Genomic DNA, 18602 nt, shown 5'->3' with positions numbered 1-18602 from the left:
TATCATAAAATGTCATAGAATCTTTTTTGTAGACAATTTTACTTCCTAAAAATTATCTCTAATAAATTTGTTTGAATTTCCATTTTTTTTTAATTATTTCTATTTTAATGCCAAGCTCCTAACAAAATAGTGTTCTGATCGATTTTAAGAGCTTGGCATTAAAATGGAAATAACTAGAAAACAATGCAGAATTTTAAAAAATTTATCAGAGATAATTTTTAGGAACTAAAATTGTCTGCAAAAAAGATTCTATGACATTTTATAATAAGTTCGATATTTTCGCCGGAATAGTAAAGAGATCTTGAACTTTACTCTAACTTGACTTCGAGTTCCAATAACTTTTGAACAGATAGATTTATCGAAAAATGACAGGAAAGTTTTTTTGTAAAGCATTGAATTCTCTACAAAAATCTATGCTGGTATTATTCGTACAATAAGCTATTGCCGAGGTAAAAAAGTCCAAACTAAAAAAATTTTTTTTTTCATGTTATTTAAATGGGAAATCAAAACTCACAAAGCGCCACCTCCTAATATTAATATTAAGAGCTTAAACGTGACCAGAATTTTTTTTCATCATCCTTAACGATATTTTCACGGTAACTAAAAAAAAAAAAAATTAGTTCTTTTCTTTGGCCCACCCTAACACGTACATATAAAATACGGTTACCTGCGTTAATATCCCCCACATAATATCCCCGCGGCAAAATATCTCCAGACAAAATATCTTCATGACAAAATATCTACAAAAATTTACATAGACTCAAAAATTTTTAATAAAAGCAATGCAAGATAATAAGGAAGAAATAAGTATATCAATTTCTTGTTAATTTGACGTGAAAAATTGTTAAGTATTTTTTTACTGTTAAATTGTAGACAATTTTATTTATAAATTTGCTTACCTTCTGAAATGGTAAGAATAAACACTACCGACTTTTTTTTTTTTGTTAAAAATTATCTTTAAATTAAAGAAAAATTAACCGCAAATTATTATTTTCAAATTTTGCTGTCAAATTAACGTCAAATTCGGGCAGCAAATTTTAGGTAATTTCAACATCAAATTATCGTAAATTCTAAGCTAAGTTAATAAACTTTTATCTGTCCATTACCTCTACAAATTTAGACTGATCAAAAAATAGTTTTATGATACAACACTTAGTAGCGCAAAAGTGTAAGTAAATTTACCGCGGCTTAATTTAACTTTAAGATATGAACATGTCTTCAAATAACTTGAAAAAAAATAACACAGGTTTGGAATATGGTATTGTGCCTTTTTTTTTACAGGTTTTGGGTGTGTGTAATCACGAAAATATGTTAACACAAATGCGTGTAATAGTACTTGCCCTTTTTTTCAGGCATTCTGTGTGTATGTAAATACAAAAATATCTGAATGCACCTGTTCGCAATAAAATTGTGCCCTTTTTTCACAAATTTCTTCATTAATTATTCAACGATAAGGATATTTTGTCAACATTTATTTTGTCATGAAGATATTTTATCCTGAGATATTTTGTCTGGAGATATTTTGTCGCTGGATATTTTGTCGGGGATATTTTGTCCGGGGATATTAACACGTGTCACCATAAAATACATATATAAACTGTTAAACCAAATGTATTTTCTGACTCAGCTTGTCGAGCTAAGTTTAGAGGTAGCAAAATTTTTCGAAAATTCCATTATGACAAGTGCAATAGTTAGATTTTTCTAAAATCTACTAATAAGCTAGAAGATAAATACGTTAAATTATACATATACGATTGTTGTTTTCAAAGGTATCCAGAGTTATACTCACAGTAAACTTGTCGACATTTTTACAATTTGTCAAGTTAAAAAATTAAACAAAAAAAAAAATAGAAAATAATCAAAACCACAAGATGAACAATGGAAATTGAAGCTTGTTAAATTTATGTCAAAAGGAATTTCCGAACCAAGCTAAAAAATATACCTGTACATTCCGAGTATGGCTACATCTCACTTTTTTTCACAACAATGGTTTTTCAGTCAAATTTTTATTATTTTAGTAATGAGTTATGAGAAAAAATTCCAATTAAGTCAAATAATTCAAACAGGATAACTTTCTCATCGAAATCGATTAGTTTAAGAGCAAAGGATAATTATTTGAACTATTCGAATAATTCGAACTATCCAAATAGTTCGAATTGTTTGAACTATTTGATTCGAAACTCGAATCGAATAATTCGTGTCGAATAATTCGTAAATTCGAATATTCGCACACCCCTACCCTGGTAGAAAGTGTCCGACAACCGCCCGACTGTCGACCAGCACCCGATCGGAGAGTAAAAGTAAGGCCCAATGACATGTACCCGAGAAAGTACCAGACCAGGGACGATTTCGTTGCCCGAACTATCGAAAACCCAGTTAGGTAACTAGTCAGGGAGAATGCTACTGACCTCATTTATTATACCCTGTCGGGAGCCTGTTAAGTTTAAAAATATATATCCTGAACCCCATTAACCCGATCAGACAAAACTAATCGGGCAAAATGTTATGGACGCGATTACACTAGCCCGCTTGGCCGCCCGAAGTGGCTAAATATCTGTATCCCGATAAATTTTTCTCCGATCAGTCAACTAATCGGGCAAAATGTTATGGGCTCGATTACACTGACCCGCTTGGGTGCCCGAAGCTAAATATCTGTATCCCGATAACTTTTTACTCGATCAAGCAACTAAACGGGTAGAATGTTTATCTGTTTTATGATGGTCAAAATGAGACACCGTTTTTATAAATTAAAAAAAAAACATTTTTTTTTTAGTATTCATCTATAGAAATTTAAATTGCGCCCCTCAATTTCAATCAATTAGGAATCGTGGACCATATTCTTGCGATAATTTGATATATAAATTTTAATATATAAATTTTTTTTAAAATTATTTAAATTAATACATACCAACATAAAGTTTTTCGGCGACACCATTTTTATCGATCAAAGTTGAGTCAGGACACTGCTCAGGAGTTTTTAAACGACAAATTTTTTCTTGTCTTTTCAGTTGTTTTCGTTCTCGTTTACTTAATTTTCTGCGAAAACTTGTGGCTTCTCCAAAACCTACTCCTGCCGTATTAGTTTTATCATCAATTCGTCGAAGTAAAAATCGACCTTCTCGATCATCGATATGCCAATTCAGCTGAACTAACAACGGCTTCTCTTCAAGGCTCAATTTTCGTTCTTCTGGCGATAAATGAAAATAAAAATCAAACTTTAAATTCAAAAATGACACAAAAAAAAATAAGAAAACATTATAATTACATAAACATTATTGCAGCGAAGTATTATAATTCATTCTATAAAATAGATTTATCTGTTTGATCGCGAAAATTAAAGATTGTAATAAGATGTTTATGCTACAAGATATACATACTTTAACAGAAATTTTTGTCATCTGGGATGATTTGCAATTTATAAGTATCAAAAACTCGAGTAGATTTAATAAAAATCTAGCTGCTGTGGTTGTTTCCACGAAAGTATTGAAAGAAATTTATTATAATATGTCCTAATTAGTCAATTAGGTCTCGGCTAAGACATCGGTTGACAAATATGAATATATATATGCATATATTACAATCGGATTTTGGGTCACCGACAGTTCAGTAACTGACCTGATGCGACACAAAGATACTATTTGGCTTATCTTGATCAAATTATTTCAAATTTCGGCGCCAAGTGCTTTAATAAACACCAATTAACATTTCTCGTATGATTCGGCTCAGGATAGCGGATCAGGGAAAGGTCAGGCACTTAAGAAGATTCAATACCAATTTTCGAGCTCGAAAATATTTTTGTATGCCTTTGTTTTCGAAAAAAAAAAAAAAACGTTTTTTACCATTTTTCCTCAAACGATATCTCTCGAAAGAATAAACCGATTGAGACGGTTAAGGTGGCAATCGACGCGTTTTATTGAGTTCTACAACTGATCTGATTTTGAAATTTATTTATCGAGTCGTTTTTGAGAAATTTCGAAAATACTAAAAAAATTTTTTTTTTAATTCTTTCGACAACGGTTTCTCTTGAAAGAATTAACCGCTTTTGATAGTTGAGGTGGCATTCGGCGCGGTTTATGAAGATTCAGAGCCCAGTTGATTTTGAAATCAATCTATCGAGCCCGTAAAAAGTTATCCGAAAAAAACATTTTTGAAAAAAGTTTATTTTTGGAATATCTCTGAACGAGCCCTCCTGATCAAGCTCAATTTTTTTCAGCTCCAATATATTGACAAACCGCGTCGAATGACACCTCGACGATCAAAATCGGTTCATCCGTTCAAAAGTTATAGATATTTACATACTTACGTACATACATACACTCGGACATCATCGTGAAATTAGTCAGGATAGCTTCCTAGAACCTCAAAACGTCAAGATCTCTTAGGAATCCGATTTTCAAAAATCGGACTGAAACCAAAAACTTGCCGAATTTTTGAAAATTTAGCAATTATCTTAGCGGGAAGTTAAAAAAGTTTGAAAAATCCAAAAGTGCACGCCTCATAATGCTCATGAAAAATGAATCATACATGACCATGTATGGATATTGGCCAGACATGGCCATATATGCCGATATACGATCGTACATGACCATGTATGTCCGTATATGACCATTCATGGCCATGTATGGAAATTGGCCAGGTAGGATCATGTATGACCATACATAGCTTGATACGGTCATATATGACTTGATATGACTATGTAAAGAAATTTTAACTAAATTAAAAAAAAAAAAATTTATTTTATTTTTAATTATTTTGGCAATGCAGATATGTGAATAATTAAATTCCTAATCGAATTGGAAATTTTTAACTCAGATAAAAAACGCTAGACTTATTAATGACCGTACCCGCTATAGTAGAATTCGAACCCGAAACCTTCCGTACGAGAGACCGACGCTTAGTCGATTTAGCTATGCAACCGACAGTGTTGCACTCTTGAAAAAGCAAAATATAATCATCAAGATGCTACTAGTAATATCAAAAAAATTTCTTGTATTTTTTTTGCACTACAACATCTTGTTTATGAGTAATTGTAATAGTCTAATCAAATTTATATGAAAAATCTGTATGTCTGTATACGACAATAAATGCTCATATATTGCCATATATGATACAAAGATAGTATAAAAACAGATAGTGTACTATCAAATATGATTAAACATAACTACGCATTAGAAATATGCGAATAGTTAGAATTTACGAACTATATATTTTGCATCGGATCAAGTTATTCATATTTGTAAATTATTCGAAACTTTAAGATGTTATGTGCACCCTCAATTTTTTAAAAATTATTTTTAAAACATTCGGGAAGTTATTGTTTTCACCCCGATTTTCGAAAATCGAGTTTTCATCAATGTCGACGTTTAGAAGTCTTAAGAAGCTATTCTGACAATTTTCACAATGATGTTCGAGTGTCTGTATGTGTGTGTGTGTGTGTATATGAGCGCTCTATACTTTTTTAATTAATGAACCGATTTGGATGGTTGAAGCGGAAATCGAAAGAGCTTGTTGGTCATCACCTCTCCTGAAAATTTCAGACCATTGGGTCGAGGAGACTCGAAAATATTTACGAATTATAAAAAAAAAAATTTTTTCTGTTTAGTTTTTTTTTTATTTTTCAGAGACGACTTGACAGATCGACTTCATATTGAACTTAAAAATCGGTTAATTAGTTTAAAAGATATCGGCGTTGAAAAGTTAAAAAAATAACATTTCATGTTATTTTTTCCAGATTAATCATAATATAATACACTAAAATGTATCTGAAATCATACCAACTCTCCCTCTTTATGGTTTCTTTCGATGTCATCTAACTTGTTCTATAGTTTAAATCATATTATCAAAAAAAAATTTTAAAAACACAGTTGTAACGGGGTAAATTCGTATTTACCGCGTTCAAGTAAATTCAAATAAAATCTATTATGCGCACTGTCGGTCATGTGACATTACCACTTCGGGTATTCCGGGTAGGTAGCGACTAGTCGTCCGGAAATGGAAATTTCACTTGCTCGACCGTCGACCCCACCTAGAGTTAAGTAGGAGAAAAAAGGACAACTATAGTCAAGAGTGAGCGAGCAATTATAAACGGGGACCGGAACGAGAATCGGGCATTAACCATCGGGACGTCCGAATAGCAGACGTGGGAGAAAACGACTAAGTCACGCCGTAACCAACATCATGACAGACGCCGAATTTAATTATAACAGGTAATTAATTAATTAATAGCTTGAGTTTTTGTGGAACCAAGCGATGAAAATCTCAATTATTAATAACAAATACCAGGCAGTTAGCCGGTGTTTTCTGGTAAAACATTACTGATTGCGTCTGATTGTAACAGGTTGAAGGAGAGTAAGGAGAGAGAGAGAGAGAGAGGAGAGTATAGAGAGAGAGAGAGACGAAACCATAATTAAGACCAAACGTTTACAAGGACAGATTAATAAGACAAAACCCGGACAGAGACACGGCGAGGGAAAGATCTGGAGATTTTTACTGAAGAGGTATTTATAAAATTTATTCCAGGCGGGAAGCCGGAAAATTTTATTAAATACTTAACATACGTTTAATATCGTCGCGTCTAAAGAAAACTCTCGCGAATTAAATTAATTTAAAAAAAAATTAATAAATTAAATTCGGACATAATTATAACATTTTAGTAATTAATTAACTCCAGGCAGGTAACCGGAGCCATTGCGTAAAAAAAAAAAAAATATTCCCAGGCAGGTAGCCGGAATTGTTCTAGAAGTTTCCAGGTGGGTCGAGTGACGCGCGCACCGGAACTGTCGAATCTAGTCATAGTCGCTAGTCAATTATTAATTAATTGTGAATAAAATTTAATGAAATTAATAAAATAAATAAAATCAATTAAAATTGTCTCGGAAAAATAAGAGAGATCCTTGGTCAAAGTCGTTGGTAAATTAAATAGGAAAATTATAATTAATTAAGAAAAAGGCGTAAACAAAATAAGGATAATTATTGTGGTGATAAAAGTACCTGAAATAACGTGTTATTAAATTACGGAGTCAAGGTCATGTTATTATGGAAATAAAATAAGTGATAAGAAATTGAAAAGAAATAGTAATCAATAAAATAGGAAAGGAAAATCAATTAATAAATTAATTAATAATTATATAATTCTCTAAATTAATTAAATTATTAATTGCGGAAAATTAATTTAAGTTAAGTGTGTGTAAAATAAGTCCAGGGGACCGAGTGAGTGTGTGAGTGAAATAAGTAAGAAATTAAGGAAAAATATTAGTAATTAAGTATCGCGAAGGTTAAGCGATTTTTAACTGTTGTATGTATGAGTGTGTGGAACCGCCAAAGGTAGTTGGCTGATTTTATTAAATAAAATTATTGCGGGTAAATAAATAAAAGGTTATAAGGTTAATTAAGGTTTCAAAAGGTTATAAGGTTTAATGTTATAAGGTCAATTAATGTTATAAAGGTTATAAGGTTAATTAAGGTTTCAAAAGGTTATAAGGTTTAAGGTTTATAAGGTTGAATGTTATAAGGTTTATATAAGAAGTTATAAGGTTTATAAAAGGTATAAAATAGAAGGTTTATAAAAGGTCATTAGTGAAGTTAAATTATAAAGGTTAATTAGGTCATTGGAAAATAAAGGGTTTAACTTGCGAATTGAAATAGTAAATTATTTATAAGTTATCCTTCCTGATCCTTCTCTTACAATTAAATAAAATTACACCGACCCTGAAGATTTAAGATCCGGTTCTGGGAGGCCGTTATCACTTCCAGTGGCGCCCTTAAAAAGGTAATTTAAGGACGACCAGAGTAACAGCTTAGCCCTGTTATACAGTTTTTAATCATTTTCTCGGATATTTCATATATTATTGCTCTGACCTGAAACAAAACTCATCTAAATCTTGATTTTGATCACTGACATTGATTTCTGCCTCAATATATTTATTTTATTGAATATAATCGGGAATAAAAATTTAAGAACCGCTTCTTCTTTAATGACTCAATTTAAAAATTTTCAAACTTTAGCATAAAACTTAACCTGTTAGAGCTCGCAAAGATCATAAAAAAAACAATTGCATAGAACAGCATTTCATTTTTGAGCTCGAAAATATATTCACACTGATGTTTTCAAGCTGTTTCGCTGGAAAAGTAAAAGATCTTGAAATTTACCCTAAATCTGATTTCAATTTCCAATAACTTTTGAAGAGATGGATTTATCAAAAAATGATAAGGAACTTCTTTTGAAGAGCGTTCAATTCCCTACAAAAATGTATCCTGGGCTTATTTGTACAGTACGCCATTACCGAGATATAAAATTCCAAACTTGAAATTTCCTTTTTCTCATGTTCTTTAAATTAGAAATAGAAAATAGGGATGAGACAATCGTCGATATTAATATTTAAGGCTCTTATTTTAACAGACATCTTTTTTACCTTCCTCCAAGTATAGATCCTGTTAGACTGTTGAAAAAAAAGGTTGTCATAAAATGATACACTGTAATAAATACATTGAAATTGAATTTTAAAAACAAATTTCAATTTAAGAGTTAGCTGTTAAACTATTGGTGGTACAAAGATATCCGCGACGGCTTTATTTCAGAGCATTAAATGATCTACAAAATTGCCATGTAAATTTTTTGTTTATCATCAATAGTTTTTTTAGACATTCATAAAAAGTATATTTTCGGAAAAATTGAACTTTAAGAGCGTCTTGAGGCTAAACTATTGGTGGTACAGAAATAGTCATAAAGACATTATTTTAAAGCATTAAATAACCTACAAAATTGCGACTTAAAGTTTTCGTCTATCACCAATAGTTTCGTTTCTAAGTGCATTTAAATCGAATTTCCACAAAAATCACAATTTGCAATGTTAATTATGATGAAGATATTGAACTTACAAACTCGACTCAACGAACTTTTTTGTAAAGCATTTAGTCTACTATGAGAATGTCAGCACGATATTTCGAGAAAAAAATTTCTAGATGAGATGCGGACGCAAAAAATGAAAAAAAAAAGTTTTCCCATGTTATTTAAATGCAAAAACTAAAAGTTTGTTGCGAGACCTCAAAAAATTGAAATTAAGAGCTCAAATTTGGTGAGAATTTTTTATTTTTCATATGCTACAAGATTTTTAAGTGGGACTTGAAAAAAAAAAATGTTGGTCTTAAATGAATCATCCTAATATAAATATATATATATATATATATATATATATATATATATATATATATATATATATTTATATATATATATAAATGATTTTGGAATACAAATAAAAAATATAGTAAAAAAAATGAATGGCATAAAAATTGTTTGTTTTCTTATCCAGCGACATTAAAATTAGATAGCACAAACATAACTCTTATAAAATTGATAATTCAATAAAAAATTATATGCAAGGCTGCAATGACGTATAAAAATAAAACTCTAATAAAACATACAAACCTCCATTTTCGTGAATTTCATAAAGTGCATACTCAGGGACACTCAGCATTCGCATATCTGGACGAAATTTTTCAATTAGAGTCTCAATTACTGCTTGGCTAGTAGCATCCGATGCAACTCTGATACATTTTGTAGCCACTTTTTGACCGCTATCTTGAAAATAAAATCGCATGACTCCATGAAATTCCAGGTCCTATGAAAAGACAAATATTCTAATTTAAAAAAAAAATTCTTAACAAAGAAATAAAATAAGATATCTATTGAAAGCACTTTGGAGGATTTCGATTTTTTATCTCATTATCATCCTCTAGATTGAACTTAGTACTGATCAATATATTTTGTTTTCTGGTTTTGAGAACTCTTTCTATGATAAAAAAATTCATAAATCGTAGATTTTAAGCCGGAATTTCAAAATATTTCTTTGGCTGAATAACTAGGATTCAAAGTTGATGCAATAACTTTTTATTATTTTATGGGATGTACTTTTACTTTACAATTTACCTTCATGCGTCGACTAATGGCCGATTTCTTCACTCGTAATCATCGAACGATTAAAGTTATCCGTTAGTTAACGGGAGACTTCTTTTTCTCCACACTAGTTTATGAAATAACCCCTGAATATTTTTGTCTTAAGGGGGTATTCTGGTCTAGAAATTTAAAAAAATTGATTTTCTTTTTTTTGTATATTTTTAAAGTTTAGACTTTCAAAAATATGCCCTTAAACGGATTTTTCAAAATTCGAATTATTTTCGGAGATGCATAGGATTTTGTGAGGCGGCAGCTAAGCCGGCGGAGTGCAGCAAATCACACATTGAACGGTAAATGTTGCCAGACGACTTGAAGACTCGTTCTTTTCAAGAAGAAGGCCCAATATATGGACCTGGGATTGCCAATTAATCTCAAGTGAGTAGTAAATATTATCTGAGTTATTTTACTGAAATTGTTTCTCAAACTTCAAACGCGTTTTTCTCAAAACTACTTTTCTTGAAGTGGTTGACATGATATCTCAAGTTCTACCTTACCGATTCTTTTAAAATTTGGTGAAAATCTTTTTTATATATCTTTCTATCGCACCAACCTCGGATTTTATAAAATTTTAATTTCAAGTATTTTTAAAAAATTCGAAAAGGTCAAAAAAACGGGATAAAAAAATTTTTTTTTTTTTAAGTAGACGCCATTTTGTGAAAAAAAATTTTTTTTGCTTGGCCAAGGTCCATGCGATAGCGACATCTTTACTAATAAAAAAATTTCTAAATTTGTTTGATTTAGATCACTAGAAAGGTTGGAATCATGTCAACCAGGGAGCACCTCTTTTTTTGTAGTCCGCACTTCACCGGCCTGTAATTCAAGGATTTTTTAATTTTTTTTATGTTTTTTTTAAATTCCTTAAATATCAATAAAAATCACATAAAAAAATGCAGGGTAAAAATGTTCTTCATTTTTTTTTATCCTACTTTGACGAATACCTAAAATTTAGGCTTCTAGACCAGAATACCCCCTTAAGGTTGAATATAAGGCTGACTTTACCCCTGGCAGTTAACTAACAGATTTCAGTGTGTGCGTAATGACAGTATAGTTTAGAGTTTACAGTGTACTATACACACCAATACAAAGCTTATTTAAATGTCACAAGTAAAATGAACGATATTTCCTTCCCACTTATGAAAATTATGATTGTTTTGAACAAATGGATCCTTAGAATATGTAACGGGGTAAAAATTAATAAATCCAAATGATTTGAATTTAAATTGTCTTTGAATTTCCCGCGGTTGGTTAATTATCAAAAATCGATTAACCCCGTGATCTAGTTTATCGACTGGTCCCCGGAAGCGCCAATTTTGGAGGCTCGTCCTTCCACCCTAATTAGAAGTTAATGAGAGTGGGAAAACTCACGAAAATTGCCGAGGGGTCGCGGACTTAGATATTATTAGTGAGTGCACGAGGTGATTCTACACAGAGTCGGACGGACCGGCGAACGAAGCTGACGAAGGAATTGTGCGTCAATTATTCGGGTAAATATATAAGCTTTAGAGAGGTTAGAGTTGAACCTTCCAGAAGCTATCATCATTTTAATAAATTGTAATTCTTGAATCTGGCAGGAAGCCGATACAATTATGGAAAGACTAGCTGACCCGGCAGGCTTCGTACTGCCTCAATCGATCGTAGAGCGAAATAAAAAAATCAACTCTGTTTAGAGTTCGACTCTATAAAATTGGTGTATTACCGTACGATGGACGGTGTGGCTCAATAAGTTATAAATTTAATTTGAACGGAATATAGTATAGTGCCGGATAGCTCAACTGATAGAGCACTCGGCGAGATACCGACATAGTCTGGGCTCGATTTCTAGTTCGGGCTATCTATATTTTTCTCAATTTATCTATAAATTGTCTTATTGAGAATGTTTGCATGATTAGGTTTCCACTATATTAAATTGCTATATTACCGTGCGATGGACGATATGGCTCAATAAGTTAAAGATTAAATTGAACGGAATATAGTATAGCCCCGGATAGCTCAACTGGTAGAGCACTCGGCGCGATACTGACTTGCTCTGGGCTATATTCCCAGTTCGGGCTATCTATGAGACATTTCACGCCAAATCAGACACCATTTAGCTTTTGAACCTCCGATTTTTTTGAAACTCTTTAATCTATTAGCATAGGTTGAGAGAGGCCTCCATGATTTTTTTCAAATTTTTTTCTCCAATCTTTTCGAAGTATCGAAATTCGAAAAAGGAAGAGATTCTTCTTTCAAATGCCTGTAACTTTGCGAAAACTGGTTTAAACAGAATTTTGAAAAAGGTCAAAAAATGTTTGTTTTTAGATATCTTTTCGATAAAAAATATCAAAAAAATTTTAGAACCACGTTTCTATTGAAAATTTAACTTTTAAGAATAAATGGTCGATTTACAAAAAACACGTACTGATCAATTTTCCTCATAATTTCTCACAGCAAACTGTCACCTATTCTACAACTTTTCCAGCAATGCTGATAATAGGATAACGATGGGATCTATTTTTAATAGATTTCTTAAATTTGATATTCCAGTTTTTTTTCAAGAAAATTATCTTAAAATAATAGCATGCTTAGGATTTACTGTTAATAATTATCTGACACACAACTTTTATCAAAATTTTCAAATTTTTTTCCACAGAAAAATTAGTACTAATTAATTAATAGATAATAATTACAATAAATAACAATAATAATTAATTAATTTATAATAATTTTTCTGAGGAAACAAAATTAGAAAATTTTGATGATAGTTGTGTGTCAGATAATTATTAACAGTAAATCCTGAGCATGCAATTATTTTGAGACATTTTTCTCAAAAAAAAAAAAAAAAAAAAAAAAAAAAAAAATGGAATATGAAATTTAAAAAATAAAAAAAAAATAGTCGCATCGTTAGCCCATTATGAGCATAGCTGGAAAAGTTGAAGAATGGGTGAGAGTTTGCTGTGAAAAATTATGAAGAAAATCGATCAGTACGTATTTTTTATAAATCGACAATTTATGCGAAAAAGTTGAAATTTTGATAGAAGCGTGGTTCAAAAAACTTTTTTGATATTCTTTACTGAATAAATGTCTAAAAATGAACATTTTTTGTCTCCTTGAAAATTTTATTTAAACCACTTTTCGCAAAGTTACAGGCGTATGAAAAAAAAAAATTTTTTGAAATTCGATATTTTGAAAATGGTTAGGAGAAAAAATTTGAAAAAAACCATGAAGACCTCTTTCAACCTATAATAAAAGTTACAAAAATATACGAGGCGCAAAAGCTAAATGGTGTCCGATTTGACGTGGAACGCCCCCTATATTTTTCTCAATTTATCTATAATTGTCTTATTGAGGTTTGCATGTTTAGGTTTCCACTATATTAAATTGGTTTCCACTATATAAAAAAACAATTCAATATAGTGGAAATCTAAACATGCAAACCTTCTCGTTAAGACAATTTATAGATAAATTGAGAAAAATATAGATAGCCCGAACTAGGAATCGATCCCAGACCATGTCGGTATCGCGCCGAGTGCTCTACCAGTTGAGCTATCCGGCACTATACTATATTCCGTTTAATTTGATCTATAACTTATTGAGCCACACCGTCCATCGTACGGTAATACACCAATTTAATATAGTGGAAACCTAAACATGCAAACCTCCTCATTAAGACAATTTATAGATAAATTGAGAAAAATATAGATAGCCCTAACTGGGAATCGATCCCAGACCATGTCGGTATCGCGCCGAGTGCTCTACCAGTTGAGCTATCCGGCACTATACTAAACTCATATTTATTCACCTTTCAAACCTTTTTTGGAGTTCCACAAATAATTCAAGACCAAAATTAGCCAAATTGTTTCAGCCGTTCTCGAGTTTCAGCGAGACTAACGAACAGCAATTGATTTTTATTTATATAGATTAATATTTGTGGGTCGTTCCTTATAAATAAGATTCTCGGCAGAAGCCAGAATTCTTTCGTAAATTTACAACGCGGTCCGTCGGATGAAATTCTCGGCAGAGAGGCCAGAATTTTAATTATTATCAATTATAAATCAAAGAAAAATTTCTCGGCAGGAAGCCAGAAATTGAAATAGTCATTAAATCATTGTTATATTATAATTTAATCGATATTAATTAATAAGAGAAAAATAATAATTAATAAGACTGTAAAATTTAATTCCGGAACCAAGTGCTGTGAAAAGTGATAAGAAATTTTAAGATTTAATTATTTAACTTTGAGTAAACTATTGATGTCAGTAAATTAATAAAATCGTTAAAGAAAATTGAAAATTGAACGCGCATAAAGAGAGACACGAATTAGAGAGAGATAGACTGAGACGCGCGAAGTAGAGAAAGATAGTGTCGGTTGGTCGAGTCAGTAAAATCTATCACTTGTTGGAAAATTTATTAAATACTGAAAAATTTTGTGAATTAAAGTAAATGGTTATACATAAGGGAAAATTTAATAGTCACTAAAATTAAGTTTTAGAGTAAAAATTTTTATTAAGAAGAAAATTTAAATTGTGTGTGTGTGTGTGTGTGTGTGTGCGCGCGCGCGCGCGTGTGTGTGTGTGTGTGTAAGAAATACAAATAATTCCAGGGGAATTTTAATTAATTAGTTCAAATAATTAGATCCAGAGGATCTGGCAAGTTGCCAATTTTTTTTAATATAGATCCAGGGGATCAGGCCAGTGGCCAGTTAAATCGGTTAATTAATAAAGTCCAGGGGACAATTTTATTGATAGGTCCAGGAGATCAGGCCAGTGGCCAGTTAAATAAGTTAATTTAGAAAGTCCAGGGGACTAATTAATCAGTGTAATAAAGTCCGGTGGACTCAGTTGGTTTATAAAATAATTATAAGAAATTATAAAAGCCCGGTGGGTATAATTGTTACGTGATAAATAAAATTGATAATTGCATTGAATAATTATTGTGTATAAATAATTTAACTCCTCAATTCCTCACTGTAACGGGGAGGAAACTGCACGCAAATCAAAAAGGTAATTATACAAGCTCTGGAGAGGTTAACGTGGAACCTTCCTGAAGCAATAATTATATTAAATGGAGTGAATTTCTTGTATCCGGCAGAAGGCCGATACAATTTAAGGTAAAGAACTGATTTGTATTGAATTTTTCACAGATCTAACAGCAATTAAATAAAATTTAAAAAGGAGAGCTGGGAGAAATTAAAAGGAACGAGGAAATCGGCGGTGAGAGACAGAGAGGAAAGCAGGAACGCCACGAGGGAAAGTAAAGGTAAATAAATTGTCGGCAGTAGCCACAATTTATTAACAATTAATTTTCGTAATTATTAAGAAATTGTTATTCGTGAGCAGTCGCCATTTCTAAGTCGCTCCGGACAAAATAGAATTCTCGGCAGAGAGGCCAGAATTTTGAATTATAAATTTCTAAGACTGAAAAATTTCTCGGCGTGGAGCCAGAAATTAGAATAGTTTTAAGTCAAAATTTTATTACAATTTAATCGGTAATAATTAATAAGAAAATTATATACATATGAATTAATGGGACTAAAAGTATATTCCATAACCAAGTGCTGTAAAAAGTGATGAGAAAATATTGAGAATTTAATTAAATAAAAATTGAGGAGAATAAATTGATGTCAGTAAAAATTAGTAAATTGTTAAATGAAAAAAATCCAAAGTTTAACGCGAAGAGAAAGACACGAAATAGAGAGAGACAGACTGAGACACGCGAATTAGAGAAGGATAGCGTCAGTTACTCGAGTCAGAAATTATATCACTTGATGGATAAATTTTACTGGAAAATATTATAAATTAATTAAATGATTGTATATAAGGGGAAATAAAAATTAATTAAATTAAGTAACTTTAAATTGTTAGTGAGAAAATTTTAAATAAATTAAATTCTGTGTGTGTGAATTAAGTCCAGTGGACAGAAAAGATTAATTAAACGTGTGTGTGTGTGTGTGTGTGTGTGTGTGTGTGTGTGTGTGATAGAAAATAATTCCAGGGGGAATTTTTTTTATTAATAATTTTTAAACAATTAGATCCTGGGGATCTGGCAATTGGCCTATTTTGTTTAGTATAAAGTCCAGGGGACAAAATTTTAATTAAGATCCAGGGGATCAGGCCGGTGGCCAATTTATATTAATGTCCAGGGGACAAGATTTTAAATAGATCCAGGGGATCAGGCCAGGGGCTAATTAATTATTTTAATTTTATAAGGTCCAGGGGACCAAATATTTAATGTAATAAAGTCCGGTGGACTCAGATGTAATAAAATAATTATAAGTAAAGTGAAACCCGGTGGGTATAAATTGTTGTGATAAATAAAATTGTTAATTATATTAATAAAATATTGTGTAACAAATTTAATTCCTCATCCTTTCTTACTCTCATAAAATTCAACGACCCTGAAAATTTTTAATCTAACATCTCCGGTTCTGGAAGGCCGAGTCTTATCTTCCAGTGGCGCCTTTATTAACAACAATTAATCCTACCAAAAACAGATTCTCTGTAAAACATTGCGCCAAGTACACGTTTAAAATTTTTTACAAATAAGAAAAAATTATTTTTTACAAAAAAAATAAATCAAATCGAAAAAATACCAAGTACTTAAAATCCTACCAAAAACAGATTCTCTGTATAAAGTCGCGCTAAGTACAGGTTTAAAATTTTTTAAAAGTAAAAAAAAAATTTTTTTTTACAAAAAAAAAGTCAAATCGAAAAAATACCAAAAGTACCTAGTATGATGCAAAATCATAACAAAAATTTTCATAAAATTTCAAAAAAAAAATTGTATAACAAAATTTCAATGTACTTGGTGTGCGATACTACATGTACTCAAGCAAAATTAATTTCTAATAAAATCAAACATGTTTTTTTTTACTCTTTTGTAAGCACACCAAGTACATTGAAATTTTGTTATACAATTTTTTTTTTTGAAATTTTATGAAAATGTTTGTTATGATTTTGCATCATACTAGGTACTTTTGGTATTTTTTCGATTTGACTTTTTTTTTGTAAAAAATAATTTTTTTTTTTACTTTTAAAAAATTTTAAACCTGTACTTAGCGCGACTTTATACAGAGAATCTGTTTTTGGTAGGATTTTAAGTACTTGGTATTTTTTCGATTTGATTTATTTTTTTTGTAAAAAATAATTTTTTCTTATTTGTAAAAAATTTTAAACGTGTACTTGGCGCAATGTTTTACAGAGAATCTGTTTTTGGTAGGATTTGTTTTCTTTTTGTCGTGTTGATTGTGAATAGTTTTAATGCATACTATTAAAAATCGACTTCCAAACTAAACTCCAAAAATTCGTCTTAAAGTAATGCGTAGTCGTGATATATAACACGTGAGGGTATACTGTTTATAGTATTATTTTTTAGAAACAATATAATAGTACTAACTAATAATTTAGTACTGCCAAACATTATAACCTGCTTGATCTATTTTTATAAGACAAATAGTTGCAGTTATTTAACGACAGTCCCCATTAAAATTAACGTCAAATATATTCATCAACGTCGGGCTTTTTTGTTAATAATTTTAAATATCAAATGGTTTAGTGGTTTGACCCCTCTTCCAGCATCTTTCATCTATTACAACTAGCAAGTGGTGCAAAGTACTTATCCTCCCTCTCCTTTGACCCAAGGGTATGCTTTTCTTTTTTTTCAGAATTTCCATGGACATATGAATATATATATATATATATATATATATATATGCACTAGCTATTGCTTGCGCGCTTCGGTTGACACGTCGTAATGTTGGATGAGTCTTTATTTTTTATTTATTATTGACATCGACATCTTAACATTTACCGTTTAAATATTCGTAAATATACTTATTCTCTTGCACTTTTCTACGGAAAAAAAAATTGTAAGTGGTTTTGAAAATTTTTAGAATCATCTGATGTGTCATTAGTTGTTAGTCTATAATAATGACTTAATTAGAGAAAATTATGCGTATTTTCGACGCAAGTAGTAAGTAAAAACATTTCAATTGATCTACATATATATATTCGGTGTACAAATTAGTTCGGTCCGTTTTAAAAAGATGGCTCTGGCTGTCATGAATGTTTTATTGTGACAGTTGATCTCGGTGGTTTCAGAGAGGTTAGACATCTGTCAATAACATTCCGTTCCCATCACTTCGAATTTCGTAAAAGAACTTGTTTTTAATTTTTTTGAATATGTCAAATTTTGTGGTAACTAAGCAGCATCTGCGGGAGGTTTTAATTTTTTGCTTTAATTGGAAGAAAAGTGCAGCGGAAGCGCATCGAATGCTTGTGGAAGTTTATGGTGATAATGCTCCAACTGATAAATCATGTAGGGAATGGTTCCGACGTTTTAAGGATGGTGATTTCAGCGTTGAAGATAAGCCTAGACTCGGACAACCAAAAAAATTCGAGGACGAAGAATTGGAGGCATTACTCGATGAAGATCGAAGTCAAACACAAGAAGAGCTTGCAGATAGTTTAGGAGTGACTCAACAAGCAGTTTCTGTACGATTAAAGTCCATCGGAATGATTCAAAAACAGGGATACTGGGTTCCTCATGAATTGAAACCAAGAGACGTTGAAAAGCGATTTTTCACTTGTGAGCAGTTGATTCAAAGGCAAAAAAGAAAGGGTTTTTTACATCGAATTGTTACTGGAGATGAGAAATGGATATTCTACGATAATCC

General features: G+C 31.1%; 1 protein-coding gene across 4 annotated transcripts in view; it reads right to left on the bottom strand.

The window, feature by feature from the left end:
* The window catches only part of LOC103571974 (afadin), a 194357-nt gene that overhangs the window by 146456 nt on the left and 29299 nt on the right, over window positions 1–18602 (bottom strand). For 3 of the 4 annotated variants that reach the window (XM_053738752.1, XM_053738754.1, XM_053738755.1), the window contains exons 3-4: window positions 9425–9617; window positions 2909–3187 (exon numbers count right to left, since the gene is read on the bottom strand). In XM_053738752.1, coding sequence (XP_053594727.1) covers window positions 2909–3187; window positions 9425–9617 — 472 coding nt within the window. The remainder of the gene's footprint in view (window positions 1–2908; window positions 3188–9424; window positions 9618–18602) is intronic. The other variant, XM_053738753.1, reaches the window with a different exon arrangement.

Source organism: Microplitis demolitor, chromosome 4 (assembly GCF_026212275.2).
Source record: "Microplitis demolitor isolate Queensland-Clemson2020A chromosome 4, iyMicDemo2.1a, whole genome shotgun sequence".
Lineage (NCBI taxonomy): Eukaryota > Metazoa > Arthropoda > Insecta > Hymenoptera > Braconidae > Microplitis > Microplitis demolitor.
Note: the sequence above shows the minus strand (reverse complement) of the source record. Positions and strands in the feature narration are given on the sequence as shown.